General features: G+C 51.9%; 7 protein-coding genes across 7 annotated transcripts; 4 read left to right on the top strand and 3 right to left on the bottom strand.

The window, feature by feature from the left end:
* Positions 1–753: 753 nt before the first annotated feature.
* On the bottom strand, positions 754–1623 carry EI97DRAFT_449250 (Cwf15/Cwc15 cell cycle control protein; the record flags this gene model as incomplete). The annotated part of the gene is made up of 4 exons (XM_033800207.1): positions 754–771; positions 823–1032; positions 1084–1174; positions 1223–1623. The coding sequence occupies 4 exons, from the start codon at positions 1621–1623 to the stop codon at positions 754–756; spliced, it is 720 nt and encodes a 239-aa protein (XP_033655354.1).
* Positions 1624–1816: 193 nt separating this feature from the next.
* On the top strand, positions 1817–2797 carry EI97DRAFT_374218 (uncharacterized protein; the record flags this gene model as incomplete). The annotated part of the gene is made up of 3 exons (XM_033795442.1): positions 1817–1980; positions 2029–2148; positions 2203–2797. 3 exons carry the CDS (start codon positions 1817–1819, stop codon positions 2795–2797), a joined length of 879 nt encoding a protein of 292 aa, XP_033655353.1.
* Positions 2798–3265: 468 nt separating this feature from the next.
* On the bottom strand, positions 3266–5490 carry EI97DRAFT_374085 (uncharacterized protein; the record flags this gene model as incomplete). The annotated part of the gene is made up of 4 exons (XM_033795435.1): positions 3266–4055; positions 4110–4851; positions 4993–5104; positions 5278–5490. 4 exons carry the CDS (start codon positions 5488–5490, stop codon positions 3266–3268), a joined length of 1857 nt encoding a protein of 618 aa, XP_033655352.1.
* Positions 5491–6212: 722 nt separating this feature from the next.
* EI97DRAFT_431885 (uncharacterized protein) lies at positions 6213–7520 on the top strand. Its single transcript, XM_033798041.1, has 2 exons — positions 6213–6571; positions 6661–7520. The coding sequence occupies exons 1-2, from the start codon at positions 6436–6438 to the stop codon at positions 7332–7334; spliced, it is 810 nt and encodes a 269-aa protein (XP_033655351.1). The 5' UTR covers positions 6213–6435; the 3' UTR covers positions 7335–7520.
* Positions 7501–9500, bottom strand: EI97DRAFT_465932 (uncharacterized protein). Its single transcript, XM_033801505.1, has 2 exons — positions 8431–9500; positions 7501–8376 (listed from the first exon to the last, which is right to left on the bottom strand). The coding sequence occupies exons 1-2, from the start codon at positions 9036–9038 to the stop codon at positions 7845–7847; spliced, it is 1140 nt and encodes a 379-aa protein (XP_033655350.1). The 5' UTR covers positions 9039–9500; the 3' UTR covers positions 7501–7844.
* A 730-nt stretch (positions 9501–10230) lies between these two features.
* EI97DRAFT_493056 (uncharacterized protein) lies at positions 10231–13352 on the top strand. Its single transcript, XM_033802349.1, has 4 exons — positions 10231–10474; positions 10534–11324; positions 11371–11616; positions 11672–13352. The coding sequence occupies exons 1-4, from the start codon at positions 10466–10468 to the stop codon at positions 13290–13292; spliced, it is 2667 nt and encodes an 888-aa protein (XP_033655349.1). The 5' UTR covers positions 10231–10465; the 3' UTR covers positions 13293–13352.
* A 400-nt stretch (positions 13353–13752) lies between these two features.
* On the top strand, positions 13753–14368 carry EI97DRAFT_487791 (uncharacterized protein; the record flags this gene model as incomplete). The annotated part of the gene is made up of 1 exon (XM_033802186.1): positions 13753–14368. The coding sequence occupies exon 1, from the start codon at positions 13841–13843 to the stop codon at positions 14366–14368; it is 528 nt and encodes a 175-aa protein (XP_033655348.1). The 5' UTR covers positions 13753–13840.
* Positions 14369–14501: the final 133 nt, after the last annotated feature.

Here is a 14501-nt window from a genome sequence, read left to right as displayed (position 1 = left end):
GTTGACGGAGCCAGGCGTTGTAGTTTGGAAATTGTGAAGATAGAGTCAGGGCAAAGGATAGATGGAGCCGAGTGCGTGGAGAGGAGTGAGACGAGGTGCGTGAGAAGCTTCAGTTCCAGAGATTCGAGCGGCACTAAAAGCTAAGGAAAATGACGTCTGTGATTATGCTTCTGTATGATAGCATCTCAATGGTATCCGCTATGTCCGCAGACCGATGTCGTCGTTCTGCCCCGAGAACTACCGTAGAGAATGGACCGTACGGAGACTAGATTACCAAGCAAGGGGACCTGCGTTGGCTGGTATACGTGGGAGCAACTCACTGTCGGGTGATATAGGCCTCTGCTACCGCCACACACCTAATGCTCCTGAGACGACCTTTAAGGGTTTGGCTGGATACCACTATGGTATACCATGACGGGAGAGCAGGCACCTGCCCGTCTCCATGTGCCCGAGTATACTAGTTCCCGTCCCATACAGACTACTCCTGCCGTCCGTCCTCCGCTTTGCGCCAAAGTCTGCAATCCACATTCCGATAGCCAGCCCACAGTCGAACCATTCTTTGATGTGGACAAGAGCCGCGAGATGTAGAGCTGTTCCCGAGGCGGATAGATATTTGGTAATCGAGTAAGGATCAACTTGCATCACCGGTCCTCCCGCGTCTTAGACATCGGATAGGAGCAAATGAATAGCATCCCATGATGCATAGCCTCGCCTCTCCGGGTGGGCGTTCTACATAAGGAAACTCGGACGGCTTCATCGGACGTATCTTGACTATCGCGGGATTAGTTCAGAACCTTCAAGGAAGTTGTAAGATTCACTCACCATAAACTTCTTGTGGAAGTCAGATCGCAGCATGTCGTTGATGAATTCTTTCTTCTTGCCCCGATCCTCAGTGCCACGGGCTTGATTCTTGAACACAACATCGTCGTCCCATCGACGCTTGATAGTGAAGTCACGAGGATTCAGAAGGGGGTTACCCCGTGCAATGTCCACCTCCCGCTGTTCCGCCTCCTTCGCTGCGCGCTCTGCTTCCTGGGTTACGGTCAATGATGGAACTTGAGAGTTGATTTCGAGATAGCATACCTCTTTCGCCTTGGCTTCGGCGCGTTCCTTTTTGATTTTCTCAAGTTCGCGCATGAGTGCAACAGTCTCATCTTCGTCATCTTCATCGTCCCTACTGATCGTCAGCCAGATAATGCGTCAGGGGGAAGGCAATACGCACTCTTCGTCGCTACTCTCACTACTTTCGCTGCTTTCGTCTGCATCGATCTCCCTATACTTTTCTAACATCTCCACCCGCCGCCGTTTTGCCTCATCCCCATCTGTAGCCCTCTCTTCGGCTTGTGATACTTCATCGATCGCTCGTTTAGGAGCAGCTTTTGCGTCTGTAGAGGTCTGTTCTTCCGAAACGTAGGTACCATTCTTCTTCGCAAAGTGGCGCGCCTCGGCTTCTAGCAGCTCTGCCCGAAGGTCGCGTTTAGTAGTGTCCGCGGCACCGCCCTGACCAGGTTGCCTGTGTTTGAGGAGAGTGTAGGCAGGGAGAAGTCGCTGATGGTAGGCGGGTCCGCGTTGGGCTTCCTTTCCCCTGGCTGGATCAAAAGTCGGTCTATGAGCGGTCGTCATTGTTACGGCAACGGTTGTAGGGATCGGTGTCGTGGACTTCAGGTGGTGTTGACGTTGAGGGAGATCTCCGAGCGTTGCTCAAGAGGATCCGCCAAGAGATCTGTCGGTAAAGAGTTTCGCCGAAGCCCCGCCATTTGTCCCGAGGAGAGAAGTGAGCTACGAAATCACAACAAGTCGTAACGTGCTGCGGAAGATGCCTCGAGAGGCGGAGATATCCGTCAATGAGCGGACGTTTATACAACAAGCGCTCCAGGAGAATATACGGCTTGATGGCCGCGCTTTTGACGCTTTTCGGCCGCTAAAGCTCAACTTTGGAGACGAATATGGAGTTGCGGACGTTGAGCTCGGAAAGACGAGGTGATTCAACGGCCGGTGTATGATTTATTCTTCTCTGACCCTGCCCAGAGTAATTGCACGGATATCAGTGGAGGTGACGACGCCCCTACCTGAGCGCAAGTTCGATGGCATCTTCCAGATCGTGACCGAGTTCTCTCCCATGGCATCTCCAGCATTTGAAGTCGGACGGTACGCATACTCACCGCTCCCATGACGGCTCGAGACACCTAACTGAGCTCCCAGGCCCACAGATGCCGAAGTCATCCTTTCGCGCATCCTTGAAAAAGCCATCCGTCGCTCCAATGCGCTCGACACGGAATCACTCTGTATAATCGCCGGTCTGAAGTGCTTCGCTCTTAGAGCCGATGTTCATATCATTGACCATGACGGTGGCCTTATTGATGCTTCCTGTATTGCAGTGATGGCGGCACTGCAACACTTCCGGAGACCAGACGTAGTTGTAGAAGGAGAGAAGGCCATTGTGCTCAGCGAAAGGGAACGCGAACCCATACCACTCTCGATCCTTCACCAGCCTCTCTGCGTCACATTTTCATACTATGAAGAGGGGGAGATCTTCCTGGTGGATGCTACTTTAGCCGAAGAGCAGGTCCGACAGGCTGAGATAATCGTCACAATGAACCGACATGGCGAGGTTTGCCAGATTGCTAAATATGGCGGTGCTACCGTGGATCCACTGGCTTTGCTCAACTGCACCAATATTGCGCTGCAAAAGGTGCAAGATATGAGCAGATTCATCCAGCATAAACTGGACGAAGACGCCAAGAAAAGAGACGTGGGAGGCTTGATGGCCGAACTCAGTGCTGAGAATGCACGGTGAAGAGACGGCTGACGAGCAGGGCAGCGTTCCTAGAAGGGTTTGCCCTGATGGTATCATGTAAAAGGCCGATCGGTTACGACTCAACAAGCCTCGAAGCCATCCCTCAGCGCTTCCCAATAGCATCGAACGAAAGCTTCGGAGTCCTTCCGCATTGACTCCCCAGATCGCCGACCAAAAGACTGACGGGACGACATGAGCAAAACGAAGATTTGTGCACAGCGATCGTGCCGTAACTTCTACTGAAAATATTTGGAATTGTGAGCATGCGTTATGAGCGTCGTCTCTTGACAATTACCAATATAAGGGTCAAATAGAACCTGACCATGGTGCTAGAGTAGGGTTATTTCAATGAGTGGTGGAAGAGACGGCGTCTGATCGTAAGACAATACTTCGCACTGTTTCCACTGAGGCTTGACAACCTCACATTGTCTACATTCAGTGATTCCTAGTGCAGGTTTCAAATTCATCCTAAGCGTACAATCGGCCCTCAACTGGCTTCCTTGCATATCCAGGGTAAGACATTAAGATATCCCCGGAAATCAAAGAGCAATGTCCGACCGGAGTCCATCCAGCTCCAACTTCTGCCCACATGAAGTCGTTATACACTGCCTCTTCGTTCAGAGCAATCCCTGGATGACACGCTGCGCTGATAGCCGCAGTACAAGTCGAAACAACAGGAGCACCGCCTTTGCTAAACTTCCTCAACCCTAAAGCCACGGTGATGGCAAAAATCAGCAGGCCAAGAACAAGCGTGAATATGATAGCGATGGGTGAATATCCACAGTTTGAAACGGTGTCATCCGGGAGCAAACCACCATATCTGTCGTACGTTTCCGCTTGCACCACGAAGATAGACTGCGAGACAATCCAGTGGGTGAGGATGTGTAGTATGACCAAAGGACCGCCGTACAGTAGGGGCGCCCCAAGCAGCCACGTACCCCTCTGCTTTCCCGCGGGCGAGGCGACCATCAAGGTCTTTGGATGAAAGGAGAAGGAATCCCAATCCACAGCTGAAAACATCGGGCATACGATGCTGTTGTGAAGGATCCAAAGGGCAGCCAGGAACAGCTGCGGAACGTTTGCCGCTATGACCGTGTTGATGAAGCCTTCGTCTAAAACCCAGACAAGAGCGTTGGCGTTAATGGTACCGATTCCCATTTTCCAGAGTCCTGTTAAAGATATGCCAGGACTTTTTTCTCGTAGGTATACGATCCCCATAACCAAAAAAATGGTTACGAGCCCGATACATGCTGCCAAGCTGTATCAGGCGTTGTTAGACGACGTAACTTGGATATGGAGGAAGGTTACTTACGAGATGATGAATACCAGCCATCGCGTCTTGGATACGGCTAGATGCCATCGCTTGGTGTTGTTCGGATACGGTTTTGGGGTCCTTGGCCAATTCCAAAAGACCCGTAAATTTCTCTTGTTTGCCAAACACATGTGGTGGGTTGTTGGGTCTTCAGACTTTAGAAACGATGCAACAGCATCACCAGTAGTCGCAATAAGGTCCTCGGCGTCAAATCGCCACAAGACATACACCATAACAACGAGCTTAATGGCGTTGAATGCAATGAGGATCTTCATGATCTCAAAGCTGAACTTGACAGAGCACGCTTCCGGTATCCTCTCGCTCAAGCAGTAAGAGATAGGGTGGTCGTAGACTGACCATGTAGCAGGGTTTAGAAGCGCGGTGTTGCACCAGTCATCAGATGAGCAAACCCAGCCGTTAGTTGTCTCCGAGGCTCCGTATGTGGTTCCATATGCCAATATAGAGGTGTTGCTGTTGGATTCACTCGAAACCAGGGCTACATGGCGTCGCGTTGTCTGAAATCCATTGCCATAAGTGCGTAAACACTCGCCATTCTCAATGCGCTCGTAGGACTTCACCCAGCTTTGAAGTTCGGCGAAGTCGCGCATCTCGGATTCTGCAATTTCGCGGTTGGCGAAAGAGAACGTTTCATCGAATGGAGCTCCTGTAAGAAACGTCTCGGTCACTACTGCCCAATCGTAACGGCTTGTTGATAGAGACTGTAACGCGGAAAACCTCAGTCCTTGTACATCAGAAACTTCGGCTTTTATCCTACCTGGAAAACCAACGAATTGTACCTGAACGAAACGTTAGCTTACAGACTCTTCAGAAACGCAGCAATATAGAACACTTACAACAAGTGAAGAGGAGCAGAACTCAAAACCAGGATAAGGCAAATAATAACCTTTTTCCAAGAAACATGCCAAAGGTTGCGAAAGCTCACAACGCCGACGTGAAGCCATTTCCCCTTTCCATGCGCGCGATCTATCTCTTTTCTCGTAGGCGAACTAAACGTTTGCATGAACGTATTGCTGCCGGCAAGTAAGATGGTAGAGGTCGCATTGAGCCACAAATGGAACCCAAGATTCAGCCTCTTAGACGTAGCGCAACTACCTTGCTGAACGGTGCCGAAGCCGTCCTTGATACCATATCGCTTGATTGCCCAGACCAGCCAACCTATGTTAGAAAAGAGAATCGTCGTAGTGAGAATGGCGAATGAGCGGAGCGCGAACTTTGTGCCGCTAAATGTCTTTTGCCGAGTGGATCTGATTTTTGCGTTAAGATTATTATCCGGCGATGGCTGGATGATATACAACCTATGTTGACTTGGTGTAGTGTCTGTGGTGTCTTGCGGGAGTGTACTGTATACGACCGCGACCATTGCATTGATGATACGCTAGGGGACTCTTGACGGTGGATGGGTTAGGACTTATCGTTTTCTCTTATATACGAGGTGTGCGCCAGCTAGATAGCGCCCCTCATCATACGATGTTGCAGCTCAGCCACCCGAGGGCATTCCAAGGTTCTCATTATGTAGCTCCATCGTCAAAACGCCTGCATAGGCAACAGCCACGCCCCGTCCTATTCATGACACCCCGACCGATGAGGCTGCGCCGTTCGCACTTGCACTCATACCAGCCAGAATTCAAAGAGCGGTCAATGTAATGAGCGTTGAAGTGTCCAGTGTAGGAAGCCGTTAAGTGTTAAATGGAATTTGGAAGCGATGAAGGCAGGCAACTAGCCGAGCGAAGCTGACCTTGGGCGTGAGTTCAACGCTACCTGAATCGCGTAGACAGGCCGACCTCCCCTTACACAGTACACAGTAAGTCAGCACCATAGGGTAATGGGTGCCACTTACTATGGAAGCCCCATAGACTCCGAGAGCAACCGGTTATTGGCCGTTTAAGAGCTTCTTCAAGCAAAACAAGAAGCTCTAAGTTACCGGTTTCAAAGAGGGTAATTTGTGTGGGGATCTGCAGCTGGGAGGGTAGGCTGCGCATGCTTTTAGATTGCACGGAATTAAGACTGCAAAATTCAAGCAAGAATATTTACAAGAACAGTCCGTGGTCTCTGTGTCTGAGTGGCACTGCTGCCAGTGCTTATGGGGGTGGTCCCTAACACCTGCAGGGGGACAAGGCTCCCTGTCGCGTTATCGATATGATATATTCACATGCAACATTCTGGACCTTGCTGCTCTTTATCTGATCTGACGTCGCTCATCTCGAACAAAAGGACATATACAGCTTCGACTCAACATTCATCAGCTCATCCCAGCAGTCATAGTTTCCCTACTCGATAAATAAACGACATCCTCAATTGGTCCGCAATGAGCTCGAAACTCGTCCCCTCAGACCCTGCAAAAGTCATGGTAATCCGGGATATGGTGCCCGGAACAATCACCACTCTCTCCGCACCATTCTGGCGCTTTGGTCTCATAAAGATCGGCGGAAGAGGTACAGTCGGTAAGTCCTCCACATCTCCCTTCGATCCTCAGCTCCTCTCTCCACATTGTGCGACCAAAGCAATACAAGTACCTACTAACACCCACCAGTGCGCCTCCAAAACGGCACCCTCGCCGTCTTCTCCCCCATCGCACTCACCCCGGAAGTCAAAACCAAGCTCTCCACGCTCGGCGAAGTAAAATACATCACCGCCCTGGACATCGAACACCACATCTACCTGGGCCCCTGGCACCAAGCCTTCCCCAACGCCAAAGTCCTAGGCCCCGAAGGCCTACCCGAAAAACGCAAAAAGAATGGAAACGAGGACGTAGCCTTTTCGCACATTTTTTCCAAGTCGAAGCCCGTGGAGAGCGTAGATGCCGACTTTGATAGGGAATTCGAGTGGGAGTACGTCCCCGCGCATACGAACAAGGAGATCGCTTTCCACCACAAGCCCACCCGGACGTTGATCCAGGCAGACCTGCTATTCAACTTACCCGCCACGGAGCAATTTAGCAAAGCCGGTGTGAGCGCGACAAGCGGCATTCTCACGAAACTGTTCGGTGCGGCCATGAACACGAAGGGCAATGTGCAGAAAAGAGTAATTTGGTATGGGATTTCGGCAGGGGATAGGCTGGGCTTTGCAAAGAGCGTGGCGAACATTGACAAGTGGGATTTCGAAAGGATAGTGCCGTGCCATGGGGATGTGATTGAGAGTGGAGGAAAGGAGGTGTTCAGGAAGGTGTTTGCATGGCATCTGGATTTGGCGAAGAAGCAGACATGAAGCAAGTGGGTGGAGAGTGATGCTTGGGAAGGAGGCATGGAATCGATAAGGCTGTGCTGTGCGCTCTGGCGTTCAAGGAATCGCCATTTTGCTGTTTATTATGCCGTAGGGAGTGGTACTCTTCATGTTACTTCACTTGTCTGATAGGGTAGCATCTATATGTAATGCAGTCTTCTCGTCTTGCAATTCCGCCTTATGATAATATGAACACCATACTGCAAAAAAGCGCAGGTTAGATTCGCTTAGCGGTCTGTCTACACGCAGGATGATGCCAAATCGATACTACCGCAGAGGAAATATAGATACAACAAAGAAGTGAAACAGATGGGTACAATGAAAGCCGTCTCTAGGATGCAGCCATTATCCCGTACATCTGCAGATTGCAGAAGGTACGACATGTTCTGCATGTGCTCTGCACAATGTCGCTGCCCTGCATCGTGAAAAATGAACTCCATCCGGCGGGCGAAAAGAGAAGACATGGCCAGCACAACCAAGTGGTGGTCATACCACCTACGCGATGAACTTCACAGCGCGTCTGTTACTGTGAAAGTGTTCCGCACCAGGCCCATCCGTAAACGGCTTATCGTCGCATTCCGAAGTAGCCTGGGTGTACATTAGCTGTTTCATGGTGCCCTTCTCCTTGAATTTGAACTCGGTCCCATCCTCCAATTTCATAGTAACCGTAGCCGTGAAAGACCCGTCGTAGGTACCCTTTTGACAGTAAGACCTGCAGTACACCCGCTGCCCAGGCGCCAGCTTCGTCGCAATCGAGTAATTGATTGTGACAGTGTCTCTCCAGGTGTTGGTCTCTTCCCTCCCAGTTTCGACACCAAAGGAGAGCTCGGTGTTGCTCTTGGCACCAATGCCGAGGAGTTCGCCGGATACTTCGATAGCTTCCTTGAAGCCGAAACTGGCGGTCGATCTGATGGTATAGGCTTTCCAGACCTCTCTCCCCTCGTTCTTTGCAAAAGTGTATGTCTCTTCGGCTGTATCGTGATTGTTGGTGTGGTCGGCCCAGTCGACCGTCTCTGTTGCGATACCCCTGGAGAGGTGTTAGTGACTACTTTAGCTAGATTTGCTGAGATGGTGGGCATACTGTTTCCTCTTGTTGAGTTCTTCTGGCGTATCCTCGAATTTTACGTCATCGACTGTAACATGTTTGACTTTGCTTTTCAGGAATATAAAGCCGAGCCTGTCGATACGGGTCCCAGAACCCCCGAATGCTGCAAGCATGATACCGGAGTGTACCGGCATCGGCCAATCCGACTGGTGGGCTTCTGGTTTCCTGCCAACATCTAGGGACTTTCCTGATTGTGTCTCAATGACAACACGTCCAAGATACTGGGCAACTCCATTGCCCCAAGTCACCACATTCTTGATTGTATCTGATTCGGGATCCCAGTCAATCCTGCCATGCCCGGTCGAGCCACCAGTCCTGCCCCAAATAGGACTCAGGGTTCCGTCTGAATAGGTGAACTGGACGGCGATGACACCCCCATCGTCGGCCCAAACTTCGACACCCTTCATGACGATGCCATCCTGCCACTTGGTTTCGCAGAATGCGCCGCCGCCCTGGCCGCCCGTCATCGACAGGTCCGATTGCTCCCACGGCCCATCATACCCACAATAATCTTGGGCGCTGGCAGTCGTAGCGAAAAGGAAGCATGCAGCACCGACGAGGAGGCTTTTGGCAGAGAATCGCATAGCGAAAGATGATTCGAACGACAGCTCAAAGACGAATCGAAGGGTGATTGTTGCGCAAGCAGGGATAAACAATGACGAGCTACCCCAGGCAGCTGTGTTGAAGCGAGCAGGAAGTGCAGGTGGAGTGCTGAAAAAGAGGGTTGGGGTGAGGGAAACCTGCTTGACTTATAGTTTGCTCGGCGGCTACATTGACTGGAGCCGTGTTGAAGGTACCGAGAGCTGACACAATTCCCGATGTACCTTTGTCGTTCTCAAGACGACACCAGCGGATTTCCAAGCACCAATTTCCGGTGTTGGACTTCAGTTCTAGGCAAACTGCTACCTCACAAACGGTACGTCTTCGAACCAGAAACGTCAGAATGTGGCTTTGCGCTTTACCCCACCATCTGGATCAGCAGGAAGTTTCAAAGAGCTATGGACAACTGCTGAGCCGCTCTCGATATGGCGTGAGGCACATGATAACATGGCTATCTCTCAATGGCTCGCCGAACACACGGATGGGGGCGAAGATGGTGCCTGGCAGTACTGCAGAACCTAAGCTTCTTTTGTATTAGCCCCAATCCTTCTATCGGTCTCAAGTGACATCCCAATGTCGCTGTACTTGTAAACATTGAATTGTTTTTGGTAAATGGTAATCGACTGCACAGTTGAGGCAGGCAGTGGTGAAGGCACCGCAACAGCCTCAAAGGTGCCGACAGAATACAGCTATGCAGTCTTCCCTAGCACGTACATCGACTACCTAAGTACGTGGCTGCGCGTGTCCGTTACTACTGCGGCTTTCCAGGTGCGATCTTAAAACCCCAACGAGCGGCCAGAAGACGACGGCTGTGGAGACGAGCTTCACAGCGCATCCGTTCAGGGTGCGGAGTATAATAGGCCTTCTATCGTAAAGACGTAAACGGAATGTAGCCGAAGGGCTTGGGCGCGCTAGTTTATGGCCTCATTGGGAAGTGTAGATGTGTAGATAGCGGGTGTCACAGTCGGACGTGGAAGGATGCAGTATACGCGGTGCCTAGGTGACGTCCGGCTTGGTCCGCATTATGCGAGGTGGAAGTCGAAGGTGGCGATGGTGGGTGGTGTTTACCTGAAGGTTCCATCTGATGTTTCAAGTAAACAGTGCTAAGGCCGAAACAGGACTAGCCGATCGCCCCTTCCGGCCCCGAGACACCTTATCCCGACCTCAAGGCATACCCAGGTGGTAGCCGCACAAGCCTCGAAGGAAGAGGAGGAATCCTTCGGCGGACATTAGCACCGCTGGACTGCACCTCGTGGGTGTTTCTGGTCTTTAAGACCTGCCTGAACCGGCTTCGACTGTTGGCCTTCGGGGTTGGCGTTTCGTTTCCCGGCAAATACGAGAGCGAGAGCGACAGCGACATCAGAAGCTCGTCCTCCCACACACAGCCCCCACCGGCGCCAGAACGTCTGTTATGGATTTCGTCAGTACAACCGGCATCGTTCACAGGCCCCACGTGCTACATGTGCTGACGGACATCAGTGGATCAGATTGTTGGGCGGCTCCTCAACCAAGAAGGCTGTGTCGAGCGATCCCCAGCAGCGTCTGGCACGCTTCAGGCAGCGCTACAATCAGATCCTTCAAACATGGCAGAAGACTCAAACATTATCAAACGATCGCGAGGCCGTGAGCGTCATTCGGCGCGGATTCCAGGCTCTCGCGGCCATATTGAATGATGAAGCCCGCTCGCCAGCGCCCCATCTATGCCTCAGTTTCGCGGCCGCTCAGCAGATATACACTGCTGTCTCCAAAATTGCTGCCACATCCCATGACGAGGGCATGGTGCGAGATGCCGTTAACGTGTATAGTGCCCTCATTGACAGTGAAGAGGAAGACTTTCTCGAGAACGATGTCTTCGCTGCGTCCCTCATGAGCTTTGTAGGCCGAACCATCGGCTCGGGCAGCATTGGCGTCGGCGAGGACATCGAGGCTGATATTGTCGAGCTTCTGTTCGGCATCGCCGCAAAGATCAGACTGCAACCAGAAATCTTACCCATATGGTTTACCACTGCAGCTACGGACACCAATGGGAAGTTTCTCAACCAGAAGACTGACTTTGCCGGGGTAACACAGAAGGAGGACTTCCCACTATGCTACCAACTCATTGACCATGTGCACCATGAGGGTAGAATTGGAGACTTTGCACGCACTGGCTTACTTTATATATTCGAGACTGCCTCCAAGTCCATGACACTGGAGCAGTGGATTGTTAACAGCGATCTACCAACGCTCATGGCAACCGGGCTTGGGGCTCTGTATAGCCAGCTTAGCAGGTAGGTGCAGTCATACCTGTCGGCATCAAGTAACTAACATGCATAGAAAACTCTCGACACTCCATCTGGGAAAAGGCGATGAGCTCCCCTTGATACTACGGTTATCCGACTATGCGGAAATGCTACCTAATACTCGTGCGGAGAATTTCTTCTCCGATGACTTTCAGAGCCATCTCGAGACCTTTCTGTCATATCTTCGCTTCTGGCAGGACGTTCTTATCCACTGCACATCAGCGGATGTCCGACTCAGTTTAATAGATCATTTCCAGATTTTGTTCCTTCAGCAGTTATTGTGAGGGCCTTACATCTCATGGTGTTTGCCAGTTTCACATGCTGATAAGTTCCAGATACCCTTCCCTGTTAGAATCTTCTGATGTAGATGGCGGTTCGTCTGTCGCTGTTCTCACCTATCTGAGGCGCATACTAGACATCCTCGATCATCCGGAGCTTGTACATATGATTCTTAATTACCTACTCGCCTTACCGGAGACGGATGCAGCTACTCCTCACACCCCACGGTCTCCAGCCGCCATCAAGAGACGGCAATCATTAATGATGCTCAATACAGCGGAAAAGGAGGACGACCGCATGAATCCGTCGCTTTTCAATCTGGTGGATCTGGTCTTGAGTAGCACTGATTCGAGAGATCCACAAACAGTTCTCGCGGCATTGAAACTGGCTACCGTCATTCTCGGCAAGCATCACAGTTATGGTGTCGGCTCGTTGGTCAAGACGATGCATGTGCATCAGAAAGAACCCCATCGGACTATCGGAGCCCTAAATGAGGAGCTCGAGGTTTACATGAACCTGGCAATTGAACTCGCTGGCGAAACTGGCGTTGACGAAGCGTACGATAGCCATCTCAAAGACAAGTTGAGTATGTTAGAGAGCCATCCTTGCTCGCTGAAAGCGTTGACCCCACCGACAATGCCAGGGCAAGGTCTGGGGTATTTCGATCTGGATAGCGGCACGCGGAATGTCGAACCGCACTATTTGATACCCGAAGATCCGCTTTTCAAGTCCTTGCAAGATCTTCTACTGAGGTTTCTGACGAATGATGTGGAGATTAATTTGGCTCTCACGGAAGCCATCGTCACTCTTGGAACATGCTCTCAGCTCCGGCTTGAAGGCTGGCTATCGGTGGACCCTACTTCCTACCACTTTCCGAATGCAGACGTGGACGCTGGGCAGTCCGCTGCTGGGGATCTAGTGGAGTTAGAGAAAGCAAGTAGGCGACCGGACTGGGATTCTTCTGCAATACCACCTCTGTTAGCCTGCTTACAGTCTCTCCAAGCTCAAGTGGAAGCACTGCGCGGGGATATACAAGGCTGGGACGAGCTCGTTGCGGGCCGAAAGCACGTCTTCCGAACATACGATGAGTTGAATGATATGGCCAAATCTTCAGCCTCCCAGGTTGGAGCGCCACGGCCCACCGACTCCCCTGCAGGTAGTTGGACGCCCCAGATACCCAAGCATGTTTTGGAAAGCTCTGCGTCGGCTCCAGCAGGCTCACCGCGTGGAAGAAAGGAGGGCATGGCTGCTCGATCTACTTCTTCTGTGTCCTCAGCCCCGGTGAAAGGCGGTCAAAATAGTGCAGGATCATCTTCACGTGCCATGTCCCCACTTCCAGCAGCACATCAAGTGCATCCCCGAACAAATCTCATGACAGATGTCCTTGGGAACCTCGCCGATGTCAACAATAATCCGAACCTAAAGAGGAGGATACGCTTCCGACGGCCCGCACGATCACAGACCGTGGAGGTCATGCTTTCCAAATATCAGCCTCCCCCGAAAGAACCGGCTGACGATGCTACGGCCGATGGAGAAGATGTGGATATGGATGATATTCGGGAAGCGAGTGTGGGACATATCATTACTAATGTGGTCATTCTACAGGAGTTCGTGCTGGAGCTTGTCGCCCTCATGCAGGTCCGAGCCAGTCTGTTTCACGAAGTCCGGTTTGCGTAAAGCATGTATCCAGACTCCAGTGCACGGTACGTAGGCAACCAATACAGCTTTGTACCACCGTTCGCGCCGTTGGTAGTGAGTGATCATGCGTCAGGTGAAGGTGAATTCCTCGACCGTGAACCTAGGGGTACTGTCAGGCAGTATATCATGCCTCGCTCCACCATCAGTGGCATGCGCAATGGCTAAGGCAGCTCATTGCTAAGCAGGTAGGGAACAATGACTTTCTATCGTCTCGCCATCCGCAATGTTATCGTCACCAAAGTCGCACGTACTATCAACACTCTCCTATTGTCCATTCGACAGCACCTATTATGCCATTGTAACCCCTTCCCTCTATTGTTCCTATCCCCTATTGTCACTCGAGCACAATCGGACGTCTCTAGCATATAATCCCGTCGTCCTTCCAATCTCTTCCCTCTCCAGCCTCTACCCTGTTCCCATCATCGCTTCTCTCCAGCAACTGGCTTGCTATCTATCTAAATCCCATAACCTCAAAACCACCACCATCACCATAATCACCACCATTGACCAGCAACAACTGCAACAACATGAATTCCCCCGCCGCCAACACCCGTTCCCGCACCCGCGCCCGCAAAGAAGCCACCCAGCACCTACTAGCAGCGCGACGCGACCTCCTGACGAGAACGCTACCGGCGGCCGGTCCGCCAGACCTGAGTATCACCCGGAAACGACGGATGGTGGCGGGCTTGGATGGGCGGATGCGGTACGACGGGTGGGATTTGAAGGGGGAGAGGAAGGAGAGGGGGAAGGGGGTTATGGCGCCTAGGGAGGTGCGGAGGGTGAGGAGGAGGAGGAGGGGGATGGGGGTGGACGGTAGGGGAGAGGGGATTAAGAGGGGGATGGGGGTGAGATTGGGTGGGGAGGGGGAGAGGAAGTGGATGACGGGGGAGGGGGTGAGGAGGAGGACGAGGGCGAGTCTTTTGTGGAAGGTGCAGATTGTTGTTGTCGGTGAGGGACGGGGGCCGGTGACGGAGGGGAGGGAGGAGAGGGCGAAGAGGTTGTTGAGGATGGAGGCGCAGAGCTACCTGATGGTCGGGTATAGGAAGGTGGAGTGAGTGTAGAGTATGGAGGGAGTAGGAGTAGGAGGGGTTTGGGGTTGAGGGAGGGGTGGGTTGTGACGAGGGAAGAATTCACATAGGTGATTGTTCTGGTTGCGTGTTAATGTGACAGCTGGCTGTTCAAAAGTTG

Source organism: Westerdykella ornata (genome assembly GCF_010094085.1).
Source record: "Westerdykella ornata strain CBS 379.55 unplaced genomic scaffold EI97scaffold_6, whole genome shotgun sequence".
Classification (NCBI taxonomy): Eukaryota; Fungi; Ascomycota; class Dothideomycetes; order Pleosporales; family Sporormiaceae; genus Westerdykella; species Westerdykella ornata.
Note: the sequence above shows the minus strand (reverse complement) of the source record. Positions and strands in the feature narration are given on the sequence as shown.